Source organism: Octodon degus, unplaced genomic scaffold (assembly GCF_000260255.1).
Source record: "Octodon degus isolate 3935 unplaced genomic scaffold, OctDeg1.0 scaffold00266, whole genome shotgun sequence".
NCBI classification, from domain to species: domain Eukaryota; kingdom Metazoa; phylum Chordata; class Mammalia; order Rodentia; family Octodontidae; genus Octodon; species Octodon degus.
This window is the reverse complement of record NW_004524842.1, coordinates 1,534,082-1,554,680: the sequence shown is the minus strand read 5'-3', so window position 1 is coordinate 1,554,680 and position 20,599 is coordinate 1,534,082. Positions and strand designations below refer to the sequence as shown.

The 20,599-nt window shown below is 41.6% G+C and overlaps 1 protein-coding gene across 7 annotated transcripts in view; it reads right to left on the bottom strand.

Moving 5' to 3' along the window:
- Ttc12 (tetratricopeptide repeat domain 12) overlaps window positions 1-20,599 on the bottom strand; it is a 72,933-nt gene that overhangs the window by 39,306 nt on the left and 13,028 nt on the right. For all 7 annotated transcript variants that reach the window (XM_023706617.1, XM_023706613.1, XM_023706614.1 and 4 more), the window contains exons 3-8: window positions 14,119-14,282; window positions 13,548-13,578; window positions 12,653-12,730; window positions 10,951-11,072; window positions 4,940-4,999; window positions 296-367 (exon numbers count right to left, since the gene is read on the bottom strand). In XM_023706617.1, the coding sequence (XP_023562385.1) occupies window positions 296-367; window positions 4,940-4,999; window positions 10,951-11,072; window positions 12,653-12,730; window positions 13,548-13,578; window positions 14,119-14,282 (527 nt within the window). The remainder of the gene's footprint in view (window positions 1-295; window positions 368-4,939; window positions 5,000-10,950; window positions 11,073-12,652; window positions 12,731-13,547; window positions 13,579-14,118; window positions 14,283-20,599) is intronic.

Genomic DNA, 20,599 nt, shown 5'->3' with positions numbered 1-20,599 from the left:
ATATATATATTTGGGCTGCTATTTCGGGGTGATGAGATTACAAATGAATTTCATTTTCCCTCTTTCCTTGACTTTTCTTTCCAGAGGTGGATAAACAATGGTAGAAAATGCTGCTGAAGAAAGTCCTGTATCTGGCAGTGTTGTACCTGGGGACACCAATATCCTGAGATTTACCTTGGAGAATACTGAAGGGAAAATTATATCAAACCAACTGGGAGGGCCAGGGTCCTCCTCTGGAGCCATCCAGAGTCATACTCGGTGGTCAGTCGAGCATTGACTCCCTTTAAGAACTCACCACGCTGTAGTTCTTCAGAGCCAGGTGGGCTCTTCCCATGTGGAAATACGCTTTTGTGCATTTTTCATCACACTGCATAAAAGAGAATAACTGATCAGACATTGCAGAAGATTTGCAGTCATTAGGCTCTGCCCTAGCTGCCTCCCTGACAGAGTGAGGCCAGGGCTTTGCTTTCTAGCACAGCTACCAGAGTTGACAATGGCAGCTTCTCTGTGCGCATCTGTAGCAAAACTAAATGATGCTGGGGAGGAGCCTGGCTGTGCACCTAAGCTCCCTGCCACATGGATGACTCCTGCCAGTTGTCAGTTGGATTTAATGGGACTCACCGAAGAAGCAAACCAGAAATCTTTACTTCAGAAGAGTTCTTAACATTGATGAATATTAGAATTGCCCAGGATGCTTATGAAAATCCCGACCTTATATCAATTAAGTTGGGTAGAGTCTAGGAATAATTTTTTATTTTTTAGCTCTCCAGGCCATGCCACTGTGCATCTTCACTGGAGAACTGCGGGTTTGTTACGAGACAGTGAATTGATCCTGGGCAAGCAAGCAGCTGTGGTTACCAGCACACCTTCGTGGGCCAAGGAGGTTCCCACCCGCAAATGAACCACATGTACACTGGGATCTTACATTCTTATCACTTTAGATCAGAAGCCCCTTCCAAAAGGTGGGATTGACACTCGTCACTCAGACTGTATTATTCACACAGGGCATCAGGGGGCACCTGGCGACTGAGCCTGATTGCTGTAACTGAGGGAAACGACAGGGCGTGGAGACGTCCATGAAGATGCAGGACAGCCAGCTAAGTAACCCTTAAGGAAGCTCTTTTAGATGCAAGGCCCCGTACCTGGTCAGGGGTTTTTTAGAATTCAGACGTAAGGAGACCAAGCTCAGAAGTCTAACATGTCCTGAGTGACTCTTTATCCTGCCCTTCACCAGAAGTGGGATGTTAGCAGGGTATCCAGATGGGCACACTTTGGTTCATGCTATTTCCTGACTTAATGCTAAGTGATGGTCGTAGTAGGAGCAGGAGTATATAGTGCGCGATTGTTCAGTCCACTTCATGTGCTAGGTGCTGAACTTAAGGGTTTGTATGGACAACCTCATAAAAGGCTTATGGCGACTAACACATTATGATTACAGATGAAGAAACTAGAGCTGGAGAGCTTCATGTGATTGAAGATCACATGAATAGTTCGTGGAAGAGCTGGAATTTGAAATCTGGTCATTTAATTCCAGGAACCAAGGGTTTAAATAATACTACATTCCTTTCAAAAATATCCTATAGGAAAAAGGTATGTAGACATTGTAGGGGATGTTATCGCAAAAGTTTGCTAGAAAGAAGTGTCTTCTAAAGAGATGCAGCCTAAAAGAGGGCATGCAGGGCCAGCCAGGTAGCTCAGTGGACTAAAGCGCCTGGCAATTAAAAGAGGGCATGCAAAAGTGGAGGTGTATGTGCTAGATCCTGAGGGATGGGAGGAGTGATGAGCGGCGCGGGGAGGGGTGAGAAAGGTCCCTGTTGTGGCTGGCCCGGCTGGGGGCAGCTGTGGATGGTGGGAAGCAGCAGCCGGATGGGAGGAGCTAGGCCTTACTCACACGGAGGCCTGGAGTGCCAGGCAAGAGAAGGGTGTTATCAACAGCAGTGTGGAGGCAAGCCAGTATAGAGGCTGATGCAGACTAACTACAGTAGGAAGAGCTGGGAGTTGAGCAAGGAAACCAGACAGTCACTTGGACCACGGGCTGATGCCTGAAGTCCTGGTGACAGTGGGAGCAGAAGGAAGTACAGGCACTAGAGCTACGGCCCCAAAAAGACCAGCACCAGCTAAACATAAGCGATAAGGGTGAAGGAGGATGTGATGTCAAGGCCCAGGGTGTGGATGCCAGGAAAAGACAGAGTGGGCACTGACAGAAAGAAGACAGGTCAGAGATGGCAGGGCATGGAGGAGATGAGAGTTCATGTCTGACACGCTGAGTGTCGGATGATGGCAAGCAATCAAATGAGAGCCTGTAGGAGGAGGCTGAGATGCAGCTCTGGAGCCAGGGGAAGGCATATGGTGGAGGCTAGGGAAGAGATGTGAGAGGCATGTGTAGAGATAAGAACTAAACCCATGAGAGGAGAGGAGAGTTTTGGGAGAAGGCAGAAAAGCAGAAAGCAGGCTCTCTAGCCTGACAATTCCCCAGAGATGAAATAGAGGAAGCAGGAGAGAAGGGCCATAGAGAAAATGGGGAACTCCAGCAGGTCAGCTCAGGAGGGCCATATACCCACAGAGCACCCGAAGCCCACAGGAGGCTCAGCCGTGCCTACCGTGCTATTCGGGAGGTGTGGGCAGCTGCGACCTCACCGTCCTCCTCACCCACATAAAAGGTTGCTGATGGATTTTCTCTCTACTGGTCCCATTCTCCTTTGAGCATCTGACATAACTCAGTAAGATTTTCTTGAGTGAAAACCAGGTTCCCCTTAAGTGGAGCCAGCCTACAGGGCAAGATGCACTTTGCTGCCCAGGAAGCATTCGGCCAAGCAACAAATGGGTCTGATCCTAATTGAAACCAGCTTCGCTGCCCTATCTTCCTTGACAAGGGGCATCACTCTTGAAATATCATCACATAGGCTTTTCTCTACCAATTCAAAGGTGTCAAAAATATTACACTGGCATGAAGGTACTAGTGCTATTAATTATGGAGTGTCAGTGGTGTTCACTGCTGATATTTTAAAGCGAGCAAAACTTTTTCTTTGAGTTCAAGACTTCAGCATAGAACTTATTATCACTGGATTTTAGAACTCCTTGTGCAAATTTCCCTATTCCTCCCAGTGTTTACCCAAACCTCTTTAGCTGGGAGCCTTGCTGGGCATTTAATAAGATTGGCTGCTGAGTGTCAGCATTTTTTAATGTCAGCTCCACTGGGCCTGCTTTGCGTTGCCTTCACCATTAATTACACCGTGCTTCGGTGAACGTTTGGGAACAGGCCAGTGTACTAGGCTGGGTCGGCCACGGTGGGCTTCCGCTTCAGTCTGGTCCAACAGCAGAAGCTCTTGGAGAGCATCCAAAGGCATTCTGTTTCCTCTGCAGATCTGAGCTCCATACTCGGAGATTATGAAGTTAAAGGTTTCAAGGGAGAGGCTGTGACTAAGAGCACAGGCTAACAGTAAGACAAACATTAGCTTTGTGATCCTGTGTTAAGTTATTTAATTATATCAGAGGCTTCCTTGCCAAAAAGCTCGCAGTGCTGAAGAGAACTGATAAGGATGCTGAGGGCAGGAAACAAGGGTGGTTTGTGCTGTTACTGTTGGAACACTCAAGCCAAATGGCCTTGCCTCTCTCCTCTTACAGAATAATGCTAGACCAAGAAATCAAGATCAAATCAGTTGATGGAGTACGTTAGGGGATCTGGAGATGTGAAGACGTGATGTGGCCATCGCTTTGGGCGAGTCTCTAACTTAAAGACCTACTCAGTATAATCAAGCGAAGGGAGAAAGAGGTAAGATGCTCTAAATGTCACTTTTTGGAGGAACTCCTGTGTTTGACAGCCATCATGAGGAAGGTGACTTGCTAAGTCAGCCCTACTTTCTTTTCTTCCTCAATAAAAAATGAGCCTGTAGATGTGGCCTGTAGGTCGCTGTAAGGGCGTGCTCTTGACATCGTAGGCCACGCTCATGAGGCCAGGCTGGGTTTGCTGCCCTGGGGAATCAAAAACACAGCACTGCAATTCTCCCAGCACCTCCATTTCTCATGGTTGTTAAGTTGTTTAAAATAAAAGTGCTACATTAAAGCAAAGATACAAACTTCACAGGGTATCATATAAAATTCAGAAGAACTTTTCAGATAAACCATGTGTCTTAAGAGGAATTTCATGTTTCGTCTTTCTGGACCCCGAAAGGGCTCCTTCATGCTCACTTTTTTCTACAGTTGGCAGCACTTAGTGGAGAAGTCTGTGAAGCACTAGGTTATTTCGAACACCCCTGCAGCAAATGAACACAGAGGAGTGTGGATTAAGTGTTAGCTATTTAGTCCTTTGAAAGAATGTCCCTAACAAATGATCATGGCAATGTGAAAAATGAGTGTTCTTTACTTTCCATGCACCTTTGATCATCTATTTTGGCCGATTTGGGGGGAAAATACCATGCAGGGGGCACTGTGCTGCGGCCCGAGGCCCGGGCAATGTGGAGCAATGGGGGTTCTTTCTGCTGATTCTGATTATTCCTCTATAAATAGAGGATGTTACAGTATACTTCTAAATTGCTGGAGGTGGAGGAGGAAAGCACACGCTGGCGAGAATGACAACACTGCAAAAACAAGCTCCCGCTGCGGGCTTTAGAGACGGGAGCTCTTCCACTATGGCACAGAGCAAAGCATCTGTTAACACTGTGGTGAAAAAAATCAAGCTACTGCAACATAAAACCTTGAGACAACAGTAACAGAGCTTCTCTGGAGTGCTTACCATTATGGACTAGGTACCTTATGTGAATTACCATGAGACGCATAACAATTCTATTCCATCCCATTTGACAGATGAAGATAGTGAGGCAGTGTTGCAGAGCCTATACCCTTTCCTACTGTGATACAATGTCAACTCACTCCTAGTCATTTTAGGACTGAGACATCTGACCCAACAACACTGACATGTGGGAAAGGAATACTGTCTTACCTTCAGTGCCCAGTCACAATCTACCAGGGCCTTCTGGTACTCCCCAAGCTTTATGTAAGCCTGCAACGACACAGAGAGCTGACATTCAGACCCCATTCTGCAGCAAGTGGCCTTTTGTCAGTGCAGAGAGCAGTCACACAGCAGCATGGTGACAAGGAGTCAGGCAGGGTCCTAGCAGCAAAGAGATGCCACACTCACATGGGCAAGGTGGAGAGAATTTGGCAAGGGAGCTGCTTACAAGGTAAGGAGGATGGGACTTTGGGCAGATGAGGGATGTCACAGAGTCCTAGGGCTGACAGCACCTGGCTAGCATTGATAGAGTAGGAAAAAGAGCAACAAGGAAAGCTGGGGGTGGCTGCTGTGTGAAAGAGCTGATTCAAGTGACCTAAAGGCTTTGCTAGAACTGAAAGCCAGGAGGATAAACACCAAAGGCTTGCTTTCACCTTTCTTTTGATCTCACTGGCAGAACCGAAAGGGAGGCAAGAGGACTAGGAAGCCAAAGCACAAGCCAAGCACTAGGTGAGCCCCAGGCCACAGTGCATAACAAAGAAGGATTAGAAGGAAAAAACAGAGTACTCTGCACACTCATCATCCCTACAAAGGAAGAGCTAATTAAGCTAAGGACATAATCTGCTGTGAATGTTCCAGGATGCCAGATGATAAAGGGAATTGAAAAAAGAAGATGGTAACAAGTATTGGAAAGGATATGGAACTGCCGGAAGGAATATAAAGTGAACTCAGTCTGCCGGTGCCTCAAAAGTTAAAATAGAGTTGCCAATGTGACTCAGGATTTGGGACAAAATACTCAACACCCAAAATTAAGGAAGAAAGCTTATTTAGCTCACAGTTGGTGGAGGTTTCGGTCCATACTCAGCTGGATCTCAGGCAGACTGGCACATGGCAGACGGCAGCAGTTCATGGTGGTGGAAAACAGCAATACAGCAAGAGCAAAATGGCAGATGCAGTGGCAATGGTGGCTACAGGGAGCAAGTCTGTCTCCCTCACATTGCATTCAGGCTATCTGCCCCAGGCTGGGTACAGTGCTCACACCCATACTCCCAGCACTATATCAGGAATTAATTACAAACTCTAGAATCCCGGCCCATAACCACATGAGGCTTTGGGGGGACAACTAGATACAACCATAACACCCAGCAATTCTGTTTCTAGATATATACAAAGAAAATAGTAAGCTTACGTACATACAATAACTTGTACATGAATCTTCATAGCTGAATTACTTTTAACAGTCAAACAACAGAAACAATCCAAATGCCTTTCAACTGGTGGGTAACTAAAATGTAGCAGGCCATACAATGGAGGGATGTTCAGCAAGAGAAAGAAACAAAAAACTTATATATACTATGACATGGGTGAACCTTGAAAACATTATGCTAAATAAAAGAAATCAGAAACAAAGTGATAAATATTGTATGATTTAATTTATATGAAATGTCCAAAATAGGCAAATGTGTAGGAATAGAAAGTAGATTAGTGGTTGTCTAGGGCTGGGAGTCAGGGTGGGGAAATGAGAGGTTTAGAAGGTGACAGCTGGAGAGTATTGTCATGGTTTAAATCTAGATGTTCTGGGCTGGGGAGATGGCTCAGTGGATAAGTGCTTCCCTGGCAAGCACAAGGGCCTAAATTCAATCCCCAGTTCTGAAAAAAAAAATCTAGATTTCCCCCTAGAGCCTCGGGATCTCATAGGTGGGGGTCTGGGAAGATAACTGGATGATGGAGGCTTGTACATAACTTGCTATTAGAAGGTGGGCCTGAGTGAAAGAGGGGGTCATAGGGAGTGCGACCTAGAAGGCTTTCTCTCTTTCCCTGGCTCCCTCCTTGATGCCCACTGCTCTTTCTCTACCATCCAGGGGATGCTCTCCTCTGCCACGCTGGCCTGCCTTGCAGCCAGATGACAGTGCAAGGACTGAGGTTACTGGGTCATCAAGCCAAAATAAAGCTCTCCTCCTCTGAGATGCCAGTGTTAGAAACTGACTAAGTGACTAAGTGACTAAGTAAGAAAGTGACTAAGATAAGTATGGGTGATAAAATGTTCAGAATTGATTGTGATTTGCCTAACTTTGTGATTATACTAAAGCCCAGTAATTATACTCTTTAAGTGAGTGAATTGTATGGTGTATGAATTATGTCTCAGTAATGTTACCAAAAATAGACGATGAAAAAGTTCTGCTCCGACCTCTTATTTCCAGCACAAAAGAAGAAATACAGAAATAGTTTTCCAGGGGCCGTCACTATGAGCCCTTAAAACTGAATGTCTGAGTAGGCTTTGGGAATCCCCTCAAATTGGGGAAAATCTTGAAAATCAAAAATCAACTTGGAATTTTGAGTTGATTAGTCACTATCTCATCGTCAGGACAAGATATCTGACATCCTCAACTGACAAAGGGGAAGGTTTGTTTTGGCTCACAGTTAGAGGGCTCAGTACATGGTTGGCGAATTCCAAGAGTATGAAAGACAGACAGAGCAGAAGAAAGGTACTTCCTCCATGATTCCCAGGAAGGAGACAGACAGACAGACAGACAGACAGACAGACAGACAGACAGACAGACAGACGGACGGACGGACAGACAGACAGACAGACAGAAGCCAGGGACAAGAACACAGCCTTGCTGATCATACCCCAAATTGGCCATTTCCCTCAATTAGGCCCCATTTGCTAATAGCACATTCAGTTATCAATTTATCAGTGAATTAATCCACTGCTGAGCGTAGTGTCCCCATGACCTAATCTTTTCCCAAAAGTTTCACCTCTAACTACACAGACTTCTGGGGGACATACTAGATCTAAATAACAACAAAAACTCAATAGGCTTGAGCATTTTCTTCAAGGAAAGCTTCCAACACACACACACACACACACACACACACACACGCACGCACGCACACAAATGAAAGGCTATTTAAAGATAAGCACAGTCCCTACTATAACCTTCTTAAAGTTACTGGCTATGATAAGTGTCCAACAAATTCTTACTGAGAATCTAAGCCCTCTTCTTTTGGAAAGTTTCTGAAGAAGCAGAAATGATCATTCCATGTAAGAAAGGCAAACCAAGTACCAGGAGGGTAAGTACCTTCTCCAGGGTTCCATGGGCCACCAGTAACAGAGCCAACACCACACACAGCCTTGTACCAAGGCCCTTGATGCTCTTAACAGTGAGATGAGATATTTACTTGGACAAGTCAATCATGGGGTAGGTGTTATAATTCATGGGGAATCTAAGCATTCCACCAAAGTGAGGAGGGAGCAAGCAACAGGCAGCTTAGGACTTTCTGCTGTGTGTCTCTGTGCCGGTATAGTAAGTGAGCTAAGAGGTGGTGCCTTCATTAACTCAGGCTCTGAATTAACTGAAGAAGACAAGCTTTGAGATGTCTGTTTTACGAAGAACCATCCCTTCCTCTGGGGTCCTGTGTTGCAGGTGACAGTCAGAAAATGAGAGGAAGAAGTCAGCATCCTTCCTGACAACTGCCGCCAGGGTTCTGAGGCACTGTGATTCAACACTTTCTCTACACCAGCTTTTCCCTTTTTCTGTTTCTGCCTGTTCCCCAGGGGTTGCATTTCACACCCTGTAACTTCTCCATTCTTTTTTGCTTTCCTACATTCTCAGAAGAGCATTTTTTCCAAATGGTAATTAAACTCTAGATTTATCTAAATTACACTGGCAATCTATTGATCATAACATTAGCTCCAGGAGAAAAACAAAATGATGAAAGGGTAGACTTTTTTTCTTTAGCAGACAGCACTCAATTCACAGGGTCCTTATTAAGTGTTTTCTATCACCGCATGCAAACAGGGGAGGCATTTTAAAAATAGTCAGTGGTTCAAATGACTCGTAACACCAGGCAGCACATTTTGCATTTTGTCTCAGAATAAGCTTTCTCTTTGGGAAAACTGGGGGAAATTGCTTCCCCAAAGCCTTTCATGGCATTTACTTATATTTATCCACATTCATTCTTAATGTGATTCTTCAGGGCGAATCACAGAGCTGCTTAAAATTGCGTACAGTAAAAACATAACTAATTTACATGAATCAGGATACGGGCAATCTGAAGTAGAAGTCTGAATTACAGAACATTCTAAAAGCAATTCAATTTTATTGCTTTTGACTCCAAGGAACCAGACTGAGCAAGCCATGACAGGTAGAGCTACTGTTTTAGGCACCAAATTGTAGATCAAATTTGGTGATAAATAAGCAAATATAAATATTACAGAAACTACTTACACCTAAATGATTCTTCTGAATTCAGTCAGCAGAAATTCAGTTCTTTAAATAAACTTATTATGTCTCCAACGTGATGTAGCATAGCAAGGATTTATTGACCATCTCCTACCCCCGGAGCATTAGAGGAAAAGTAAAGCAGTTTTTGCCCTCAAAAAGTTTAATTTATATATCTTATTAGGGAGGTAAGATGCACACTGGCAAATTGACCTCTGAGCATCTCACTGCTAATTTACTTCCTTGTAGGAAATGTCGCTGACAAATGGGGGTGGGCACATGTACCTCAGCCCTAGTTGGGTGCATTCAAAGTGCCACATTAATGAGGTTCTGCTGTGCTTGAATCTATTTATGACTGAATCGCTGTCACTCCCTGGGCTCACCAGCCTCTTAAGGGGGTGTTTCTTGCTTGTGATGCTCTCCTTTAGTGCTTGCAGCCAGACAGTTAACCCCGCGTGACAGAGACTGGAGCTGACAGGGCCTCCGCAGTCAGCAGCCTCTTCCTTTGGTAAATGATGCAGCATCAAGTCCATCTCACACAGGTCTTCCTGACAGGTCCTCACCCTCAGACAATCATGTCTACAGATCTGCCAGTTCTTCAGATACCAATAGGGCACAAAAAATCACCTACTTTTCAAAGATAAGGTCATAGGTGACACTCTTGTTTCAACTGAGAACTATCAACCATGTACCTTCACTAAGCAGCAGCTAATAAACATCTGGGCAGTGGGTTTTGCTTGGCATGATGGGAAACTGGAGCCCCATATCGTATACAACTATGCTGAAAGGGCTTCTCGAAACTCCACATTTGAGAAATCAGTTCATCTGATCCCAGTCACAGGATCTTAATCATATGGACGGACTGATAAATGACAAAGAAACTATAAGGAGAATGTTATGCTTTTATTATATCCATATATTGTATCTATCTATCTATCTATCTATCTATCTATCTATCTATCTATCATCTATCTATCTATCTATCTATCTATCTATCTATCTATCTATCTATCTTCCCAAATGGCTTATGTGTTCAGAAGTAGAACTTTTGGAAGGTGATAAGATCATCTGGGCTCTAATCTCATCAATGGATTAATCCACTGATAAACTCTTAACTGAATGGGCTGGCAGGAGGGAGGGCACTGGGCACATAATTTGGGAGGGTATTCCTGACCCTTCCTCTCTTTCCAGCTCCTTTCTTCTCTCTGCTTCCCAGCTGCCATGAGATGAAAGGCTTTCTTTACCACACCTTTCTGCCATGGAGCAGGCCCGCCATGGTCTGAAACCATAAGCCAAAATGAGTGTGTTTTTCCTTTAAGTTATGTATGCCAGGTATTCTGTGACAGCAACAGGAAAGTGACTTCTACAGAGAATAGCCTTTAAGAGTATAGACCATCACCAAGAAAGAAGCTGGACAACTAAGGAGTGGCTGAATCCAAGGGCTTGAGGGTTGTTTTACTCCAGACGTTCTCCTTACAGACATGGCAAAGTACCTGGCTGTCATGAGTGCTATGCTTCAGCTCACTTAGGCCATGAAGAACGTTAGCTACGTGTGGCTCTTCCCACATCCTCCCTCAGTGATTACCTTGGAAGCTTGCAGTCAGAACATGGTGGGATTTTCTACGTCATGGAAATGGGTATGCACTATACACAAGGATGTTCCCCCTACACTCAACATGAGCCAGTAGGTAAATATTTCCCAGCCCACCAGTGCTGACACCTGATCTTGTTTACATTTTCACAAGTTTAGTGGACACACACAGGTGGTTCACTGACCTGGGCTCTGTTGGTGTACAGAACTTTCATATCCTTCATTTTGTCCAAGCCCTCGCTGTAGTTCGCAATGGCTGTTTCATAGTCACCTGTGGCAAACGCTTTGTTCCCCTTTTCTTTTAGGGCTATGAGAATAAAAGTCACACAGGTGAGTGCTCAGCACAGAGCAAAAACGTCTTCCAGATTGCAGCCCCTTGGTTTTTCCACTCTACTCTGAAGGTCCTCTGAAGGTCAGCTGCCACTGACTTAATGGGATTTGTCACTCATTTCTCTGCAGATATTTCAGGATTGGTTTCATTTTTTCTCCATATCTATTCTAAGCACTCTGAGTAGCCTTTCAGAGGAAGTAACTACATCAGGGTTCAGAATCATTCCGAGCTGGCCACAGAGACTGAGGCTGTGCGTCCATCAAAGAGACGGAAATTCTTTAGACCCAAAAATGCACGAATCTGTGCAGCTATCAGCGAGAACAGAGAAAATAAGCGTACGCTGGGCCAACCAGGTAGCTCAGCGAACTAAAGCGCTTGCTTAGGTAGACACAGATACTGGGTTCGTCCCCGGCTCCACATGCCGTGCCGGCCCCGCCCCTGGGGGCGCACTGAGAAGGTGATTGAGACTGGGCATGGTGGCTCATGCCTGTAATCCCAGCTCTTGGGAGGCTGAAAACAGGAGGATCACTATGAGCCCAATCTATGTAGTGAGATCCTGTACTAAATACATAAAAAGAATGCCTAGAAAATAATCATACATTAAGAGGCTTCTTCAATTTTCTCAATGAGATTGAAAATGCTAAACTTAGTGTTCAAAGCTTTGATAAATAAACATTCTATCAGACACTGACGAAGTCTACAGAGGACCCTACTGGGGGACCTACATGATGAAATGGGGGATAACAAGGCTCAGGAGTTTCACAGCTTTATTTAGAAGTGGTTGAAGAATAAGAGCAGAACCCCATTGTGCAATAATTATTTTTGAATGTGTATTTATGCTTACTAATACAAACATAAAAATTATATGACATTTACTAATACAAAAATTATATAATTTTACTAATATAAAAATTATAAAAGTTACTAATATAAAAATTATATGACATTTTCATTCTATAGTGTTAATATACTTCTTTCTTGAGAATGATTGTTTTAGGAAGAATTTCATTGACATACAATGAAAAATAAGTGATGTTTATCTGGAAAAAACAAAAAAGACAGGAAGGTCATATAATTTTCCAGTAGGTATGGGTAGAATCCTTCATATCTGCAGTACATCTACTACTGGGTAGTGTAAGATAATACTGAAAGTATTCTTTGGACATAGATATGGACATACCCCAACACACAGAATGTGTCTTTCTGTTTTGCTTCTCTTCTCCTTCCTTTTACCTTTGCTTTTCTTCTTTCATTTTTCGGTCTTCCTCATTGATACCTGGGGCTAGCTGGTGCAACTTCACTCCACCTCACCGGGCTTCCCAAGCAGTGTGCAGGAATCTGGCCTATTCAGCCCACCACATGCTTTAGAAGCAAGTTGACTGCTCATTGCAAGAGGAGCAGAGAGCAGATCACTGATGCTGCCGCCTGGCCAGGTCCCACAGCCACAGGCCCATCAGAGGACAACCACCCAGCGTCCCCAAGTGCTAACAGTAGGCTCTCTGTGCTCTTCTATTCTGAAGCAGCACAGGAATGAAAAAGTAAGGACTGACAATTACCATCTGCTAAAACTTTGTTTTCCCGTCTTCTCTTGGCTCGCTCCTTTGCATCCTTCTCCAGAGATGCCAAGAAAGCCTCTGACAGCAGAATAATTTCAAATATTAGGAGAAAAATATGAATAGTATAATCAGTTCTTTAGCTCAAGAACAGAAGAAAAGAGCTTTAGAGTTTTACAGCCACACTTCTCATGCATGTACATGGAGGTACACACGCACACGCATGCATACACATATCTGAGGCAATGACAATGACATTTTCTTAATTTGACATTAAATAGAATCCGCGTGATGTATTATTATACATGATGGCTATGATTATGCTTCAATTCTGAATTATGTCTTTTAAAAGAGGTTTCCTTTGAAGAGAGACTTTTTTGTTCTGTTTAGCATAATGAGTCTCAAAGCTGAGCAAGAGAGAGAATATTGAGATCCCCTGAGTAGCTAAGAGCAAATTGGATGATACAGAATAACAAAATTTGATTTATAGAAGATTGGTCAGGAGAGAGGACAGTGGTACCTCAGTTCACAAAATTAAATTTGTTCCAGGATTCTGGAAAACATGGCCATGTTCATGTTCTTGTACGAAAGAAAGATAGCTAAGATCATGTTTGTCACCTGCTGCAGAGTTTGTAAACAAGCAAACAAAAATTGTCAAATGCTGTCTGTTTGCAAACCAAACTGTCTGCAAATAAAAATGCTGCTGTGCCAGCAGAGAGAAGGGTCCTTGGAAGCAGCCCGCTCTGACCAGCAGGACTAGAAATGGGTCATCAGTGGCTTTCTGTCTATGAGTTGTTTGTTCTCCCTGAGGCTACAATTTAAGAGTCTGGAAGTCATGAGCAATGAATTTTGGTCCTAAGTAAATAATACACAATGGGAAGGGAGACACTTTTCTTACCTGGGCTGATTTCATCTGCATTCTGCACGGCCTGGGTAATCATTAAAAGCAAAGAGACAAATTTCAAAAACCACTCTTTGACAAACACAAACATAAACTAGGAACACAAATCACTTAGAAATGAGAAGCTGGGCCATTTTTTCTGAATACCAACACTGAACGGTCCAAAATTCAGAGGCCTGGCATTCTATTAGGAGATCAGAGTGTAGGCACAATGTGGCCGAACCTGCAGCCTTGATTCTGAGGGACCTTGGCTGTAGCTCAGTGGTTGGAAACAGGAATTAAGAGACTATATTACCTTAAAGACATAATTTAAATACGGCACACCAGCTTAGGAGGAAGAAAGCCTGGGCATTATTTAAACAAACACAGTAGGCTGTGTACTGTTGATCCACAAAGACCAAGGGGGAAAGGTCAGAGTTTATACTCCCTTATAGAAAATAAATCTAGTGAATCTGAGAAACAAATGACTATTTTTAGCTTTACTAGACATTGTGAGATGAAAATCATCGCCTCAAAGAAAGTCTTTGTGATGTCTCTACTTATACAAGTCCATAACAGCAAAGGAAACCTTTCCAGCAGCCTGTGGAGGGCTTATGACAGTCTTGTTCAGAGTCGTCCTGCACCCATCCTCCTCCTGGGCGTCCTCCATCAGCCTCAGCCTCTTTTCTGTCTGGTACACAGCTTTCTGTTGCACAACTGGGTCATCAGAATTCATCTCCTGAATTAAAGTGGCTAGAGGAGAAATCGGATAGGAATCAATCAAACAAGGTCTTCCAAAAGAAAGATTCCGTTCATTAGAAAGGATGCTGTGGAAAATTAATGGGGAAGATCTCAGAGTAAGAAAACAGGCCAGTTGAAAGCAAAGTGAAACAGAGCAATTAGAACCAACGTGAGACAATTAGACACATGATGTGTTTTGTCTGGCAAAAGCTGCAAAAGAATTTAACTCTGGGCTTCAAGAAAAGAGTTTTAAGTCATTTTTCAATTCAACTATAATTTACTCAGAGCTTATTATGAGTTAGATATTAATGCTGAATGCTATTGATAAAAGTGAATTCAAAAGATCATTTTTTTAAGAGCTTATGATCTTGTGCTGGTAAGAAACATATGCATAAGTACAGGCAGCTCTGAAATCACGAAGCAATGGCCCTGAGCCACACCTTTCCCCCGCTTCACTGTACTGCCTGCCTACGTTAGAGAACGTGCTCTGTCACTTGGAGGCTGCCCTGCTCAACACTAGTTTCCTTGTTCACCACCTCTCCCTTATTCATCTCCAGATGGATCTGTTCACCTCATTCCAGCTGCAGATGCATCCTACAATACACCTCTCTCAGCCTTTATTAGGAATGCTGAGAGACAGAGAAAGACAGACAGGTAGATGCCTTGGGAACTGGTGTCATCTCAACCAGACATGTGGCGACACCCAACCATCTGTGTCACCCTAGTCATGACATTTTAGGGATGCATCCTGTTATTCTCCCAGGGCCCTTTTCCCCTTGTAAACTAATTTGCAATTCACTGATGACCAGACATGTGGAGCATTTATTCATTCACATAGGACAGGAGTAGCATCAGAAAGAACTCTTTCGCTTCCTACCACCAAACCTACTAACTGCCTACAAGCATACCCACCTGTGCTTCCTAGCATAAGGAAAAAGAGTTTCTCCTCTTATAGGAAGTCAACTGTTCATACAGTGCTCAGGATCCCACCAATGTGTTTCACATGGTCAAGAACTTCAGAGGATCAATTAAATATATCATCTAGACAATATTTTCATCCTCTTCCATTTGTCCAGCTCCTGCCTAAATGTATATGCTTTAAACATTTCTCAATCCTGTCTCACTTCCTTCAAGACAAAATTTCTGATTTTCTCCTACCATTCCCTTTTCTCCTGCCTCTCTTTGTCTTTACTCTTTCCACATGTAGAAAGATCTATCTTCCTGTTTCCCATGGTCTTTTATTTTGTATTTTAAAAAATGATTTATATGTCAGCCTTCTCATATAAAAGAAGTTATGCAATATTTAAATCTGTGTCTCGATTTATTTCACTTACCATGGTTTCAGGGTGCATCTGTTTTCCTACAAATGACTTAAGTTTATTCTTATGTCAGTGCAGTACTCTATTATATATAAGTAACAACTTTTCTTTATTCGTTCATCTGGTAATGGATATATGGGCTACTTATCAGCTTTATATATTAGGAGTTTGCTGCTCTAAATGTGGATGTATATGTATCTCTGTCAGGATGTCTTTAAATCCTCTGGAAAGATACTAAGAAAGGGGAATAGCTGGGGTGAATAGAATTTCTAGGTTAATTTTTTGAGGACTCTCCATACTGCTTTCTACAGTGGTCATACCAGTTTACACTCTCACTAACAATGTAGAAGGGTTTATTTTTCCCCATAGATTCCCCAGAATTTGTTATTGTTGGCTTTTTTTTTTATAATATCTATTCTTCCTGGAGTAATCTCAGTGTTGCTTTCATTTTCCCTGGTGACTGCAGATATATTTGCTGGCCATCTGTGCTTCACCTGAGAAGTGTCTAGTCATGTCCCTTGCCCAATTTTTGACTGGCCCTTTTATTTGGGGGAGGATTTTTTTTTTAGTTCTTTGTACATTCAAGATATTATACCTCTGTCAGAGGAGCAGTTAGAAAAACTTCTCCCATTCTGCTGCCTCCTCATCCTATTTATTGCTTCCTTTTTTATGTTAGAGAGAAAAAACAATAAAGGTGGTTCAGAATTTCAAAACAAGATAGGAAATTAACAATGGTTATAATACTGCATACTGTCATCTTCAAAGTAGTTGCTCAGATTATCAGATATAGGCATGAAATACTGATCAATAATAATAAATAATATAAGCACTAACTGTTCCTTTCCATGAACTAATGGAAATTAGTAGTCCAGTGATCTTGGCTATCTTGTTATATATACGCATCTTTTGTTTCCCTTCTTTTCTCCTTTCTCCCATTGCGGTTTTTCATCCCTTCTGCAGTTATTTCCCTTTCACTATACCTACTGGACCTTTTGGATCTTATTTGCTCCTTCAGTTTCTTACACTAGGGAGACAATGTGATGTCTACACATGTGAGCCCGGTTTGTTTCCCTTAGAAGTATGGTCTCTACTTGCATTCATTTACCTATAAAAGCCTTAAGTTTATCTTACTTTACAGCTGAGTAATATTCCATTCAAAAAAGACCACATGACATTTATGTATTCCTTGCTTGATGGGCCTTTGGGTTGTTTTGAAGCGATAGCTACTATAAATTGTGCTGCTAGACACATGGGTGCACACATATATCACTGTTGTAAGACGTTTTCATTTCTTCCAGAAAAATACTCAAAAGGAGAATAGCTAGATTGAATGGGACCTCTAATCCTAGTGTTTTTTTTTTTTTAAATCTCCACTCTGATTTCCACAGTGGTCATATCAGTCTACACACCCAAAAGTGAAGAAGTATTCCTTTTTTCCCATGGTCCCTGCCCCGCAGCATTTGTTATTGGTTGACTTCTTGATGACAGCCATTCTTTCTGGGTTGAGATGGAATCTCAATGTTGTTTTAATTTGAATTTCTCGAACGAACAATGATGTTGAACATTTTTCACTTATTTATGTGTCAATTGTATTTCTTCATCTGAGAAATGTGTAGTCATCTCAGATGCACATTTTTTTTTGATTAGGTCATAGAATTTTGTGGGCCTGATTGTTAAAAATTCTTCTATTCTAAATTAGAGGTCTTTTGTTTTAGAAACAGTTGGATAATTTTTTCCCCAATTTGTGGGCTTTCTTTTCCCTTTGTTGATCATTTCTTCTGATGTGCAAAACCTTTTTAATAAGATGAGATCACAAATATTGATTCTTTGAAGTATTTCTCATGCACTTTGGTTTTTGTTCATAAACTTTTTGTCCATACCTGTCTTTAAGATTCCTACCTTTCTCTTCCGGTAGATTTAGTGTTTCTGTTTTAATATTTAGATCTTTAATCCATTTGTACTTTAGTTTAGTGCATGGTTACAGACATGGGTTTAGTTTTAGTTCTCAGCATTAGAAAACCAGTTTTTTGGGGCACCATTTATTAAAGAGGCTATCTTTCTTCTAGTAAGCATGTTTGGTTCCTTTGCCAGAGATTAGGTAGCTGAATGCGTTTGTAGTTGTGTCTTCACCTTCTAATCTGTTTCACTGAACATCAGGTCTGTTCTTTTGCCGGTTCCATGCTGATTTTATCACAGTAATTTTGTATTATAATTGCAAGCCTGTCTTGGCTTTGCTGCCTAGTATTGCCTTTGCTATTCTAGGTCTTTTCTGGTTCCAAATGAATTTTAGGAATGTTTTCTCTAGATCTGTGAAGTATACTAATGATATTTTGATTGAGATTGCATTAAACCTATATAACAATTTTGGGATTAAGGCTGTTTTCACAATGTTGGTTTTTTCCTATCCAGGAGCAAGTAATCTTTCCATTTTCTGAAATCCTCAAAGAGTATATCTTTTTTCGGACTACTATAATTTCAATGTATAGATCTTTTACTAGCTTTGTGAGATTGATGCCTAAATATTTCATTATTTTGGATGCTAATATACTATTTTCTTAATATTTCTCTCTGTGAGTTTGCTGTATGTGTATAGGAATGCTACTAGGGTTTTTTGTTTGTTTGCTTGCTTTTGCTTTTGTTGTTGTATTTTTGAGACAGGGTCTCACTACATGATTCAAGCTAGCTTTGAGCTCACTTTGTAGCCCAGGATGGTTTTGAGCTTGCACGGATCCTCCTGCCTCAGCCTCCTGAATGCTGGGATTGCAGATGTGTGCCACCATGCCTGGCACTACTAATTTTTGAGTGTTGAATTTGTATCCAGTTATGCCACTGAATTTTCTATATTTAAATCTAAAATAAAACTAAAAATTTTCTCAGTTTCGGTGGCATTTTTAGAGTCTTCTATGTAGAATATCACGTCTTCTGTGAATAATGATAATTTAACTCCTTTTCCTATTCTTATTTCTTTTACTTCTCTATTTTGTCTAATTGCTCTGGCTAATGTTTCCAGAATTATGTTGAAAAGGAGTAGTGATAGTGGGCATCCTTGTTTTGTTCCTGATTTTAGAGTGAAAGCTTTCAGGTTTTGTCCATATAGTATGGTGTAAGCTGTTCGTTTGTCATAGATGGCTTTTATCAGGTTGAGGTAAACACCATCTATTCTAATTTTCTGTAGGGTTTTTATCATGAATGAGTGTTGGACTTTGTTAAAAGCTTTTTCTGCATCTATTGATCCTGTGATTTTTGTCTTTTGCTCTGTTGACGTGGTGCATCAAATGTATTGATTTGCATATGTTGAACCATCCCTACGATGAAACCCATTCGGTCATGGTGTATAATCTTCTTGAGGATTTGCTGCATTCTGTTTGCTAATATTTTATTGAGTATTTTTGCACCTATATTCATGAGGCAGATTGGCCTGTAGTTCTCTTCTAGGATTGGGCCTTTCTCTGGTTTTGGGATCAGGGTAATACTTGCCTGCTGAAATGAGTTATGGAGAACTGCTTTCCTCTCAATTTCATTGAAGAGTTTGAGGAGTATTGGCATTAATTTCTCCAAATTACTTGTAGAGTTCAGCTGTGAATCCATTAGGACTTGAGCTTTTCTTTGTTGGCAAGTTTTTTCTATTACATTTTCAATTTCATTAACTGACATTGGATTATTCAGAATTTTTGTATCTTTTTTATTCAGTTTCAGTAATTCACACATATCTAGAATTATCTACTTCTTCTGTGTTTTCTATCCTATGAAAGTAAAGATTTCTTTTTCTTTTCTTTCTTTCTTTTTTTTTTTTTTTTGTGGTACCGGGGATTGAACTCAGGACCCTGTGCTTCCCAGGCAAGCACTTACTCTACTGAGCTGTCTCTCCATCCCCCTATGACAGTAAAAATTTCTGAAGTAGGTATTGATGATCTTCTGAATTTCCACAGGATTTGTAATGATTTTACCCTTCTCATGGGTGAAATTTCATTCATTATTGCACAAATTTGAATTTTTTCTTTACTTTTTTTCATAATGTTGGCTATCAATTTTATTCATTCTTTCAAAGAACCAACTTTTTGATTCATTAAAACTATTCATTGTACAGTTGTTTTTCATCTTAATTGCATTAATTTCTGCTTTGAACTTTACAATTTCCCACCTTCTTTGGGCTTTGAGCTTGACTTGTTTGTCTTTCTCTAGGAGCTGAAGTGCAGAACTAGATTATTTATCTGTTCGCATTCTGTCTTCCTGATGTGAGAATTCACCACTACAAATTTCCCTCTGAAGACTGCTTTCATCGTGTCCCACAGATCTGCTACTGGTTCCTTTGCATGCAGAAGATTTATAATTTGATATAATCTCATTTGTTGATTCATGACACTATTTCTTGTGCATTTGGAGATCTGTTTAGAAAGTCTTTTCTGGTACTATTGTCAGAGACCACAGGTTATAAATTGAGTCTAGGGGATGTGCAAGGCTGTCCTTGTTCTGCCTTTTGAACCAGATTAGAATGTGGAAACTCCTTGCTTTCTTCAAGTCACAATGCAAGCCTTCTGGGAGTGATACTGTGGAGCTCACAATGCAAGATAAGACCTGCTGAGCACATAAAAATCTTTACAGCAATGTAGTAGCAATAGTAAATAGTTTCACCTGAGGAAACTACAGTCTCCTTATTGTTCCCTGTCTCATCCTTGCAAAAATGCTTTGTTTTTCTTGTTAGCCCACTCTAATCAGCATTACTATTTCTGGGGGTACTCTACCTTTCACCCATTGTCCTTGACACAGACATAATAAGTAAATACTGAGCTTCTGGCTGCCCCATGGCCTGCTGTTCTCAATAAACATCCTACTTCCTTGCTGCATTGCCATTTTGTCTCTTGATCATTTTTTTTTTCACCTTGCACTATAATACTTTGCAGGATACCAGGGCCTCAATGCAGGGTTCCCTAATACCTATGTCTTCAAGCATTTTACCTATATCATCTTCAAATAAATTAGGTGTTACTGTGCTAATATCTATTTCTTTGA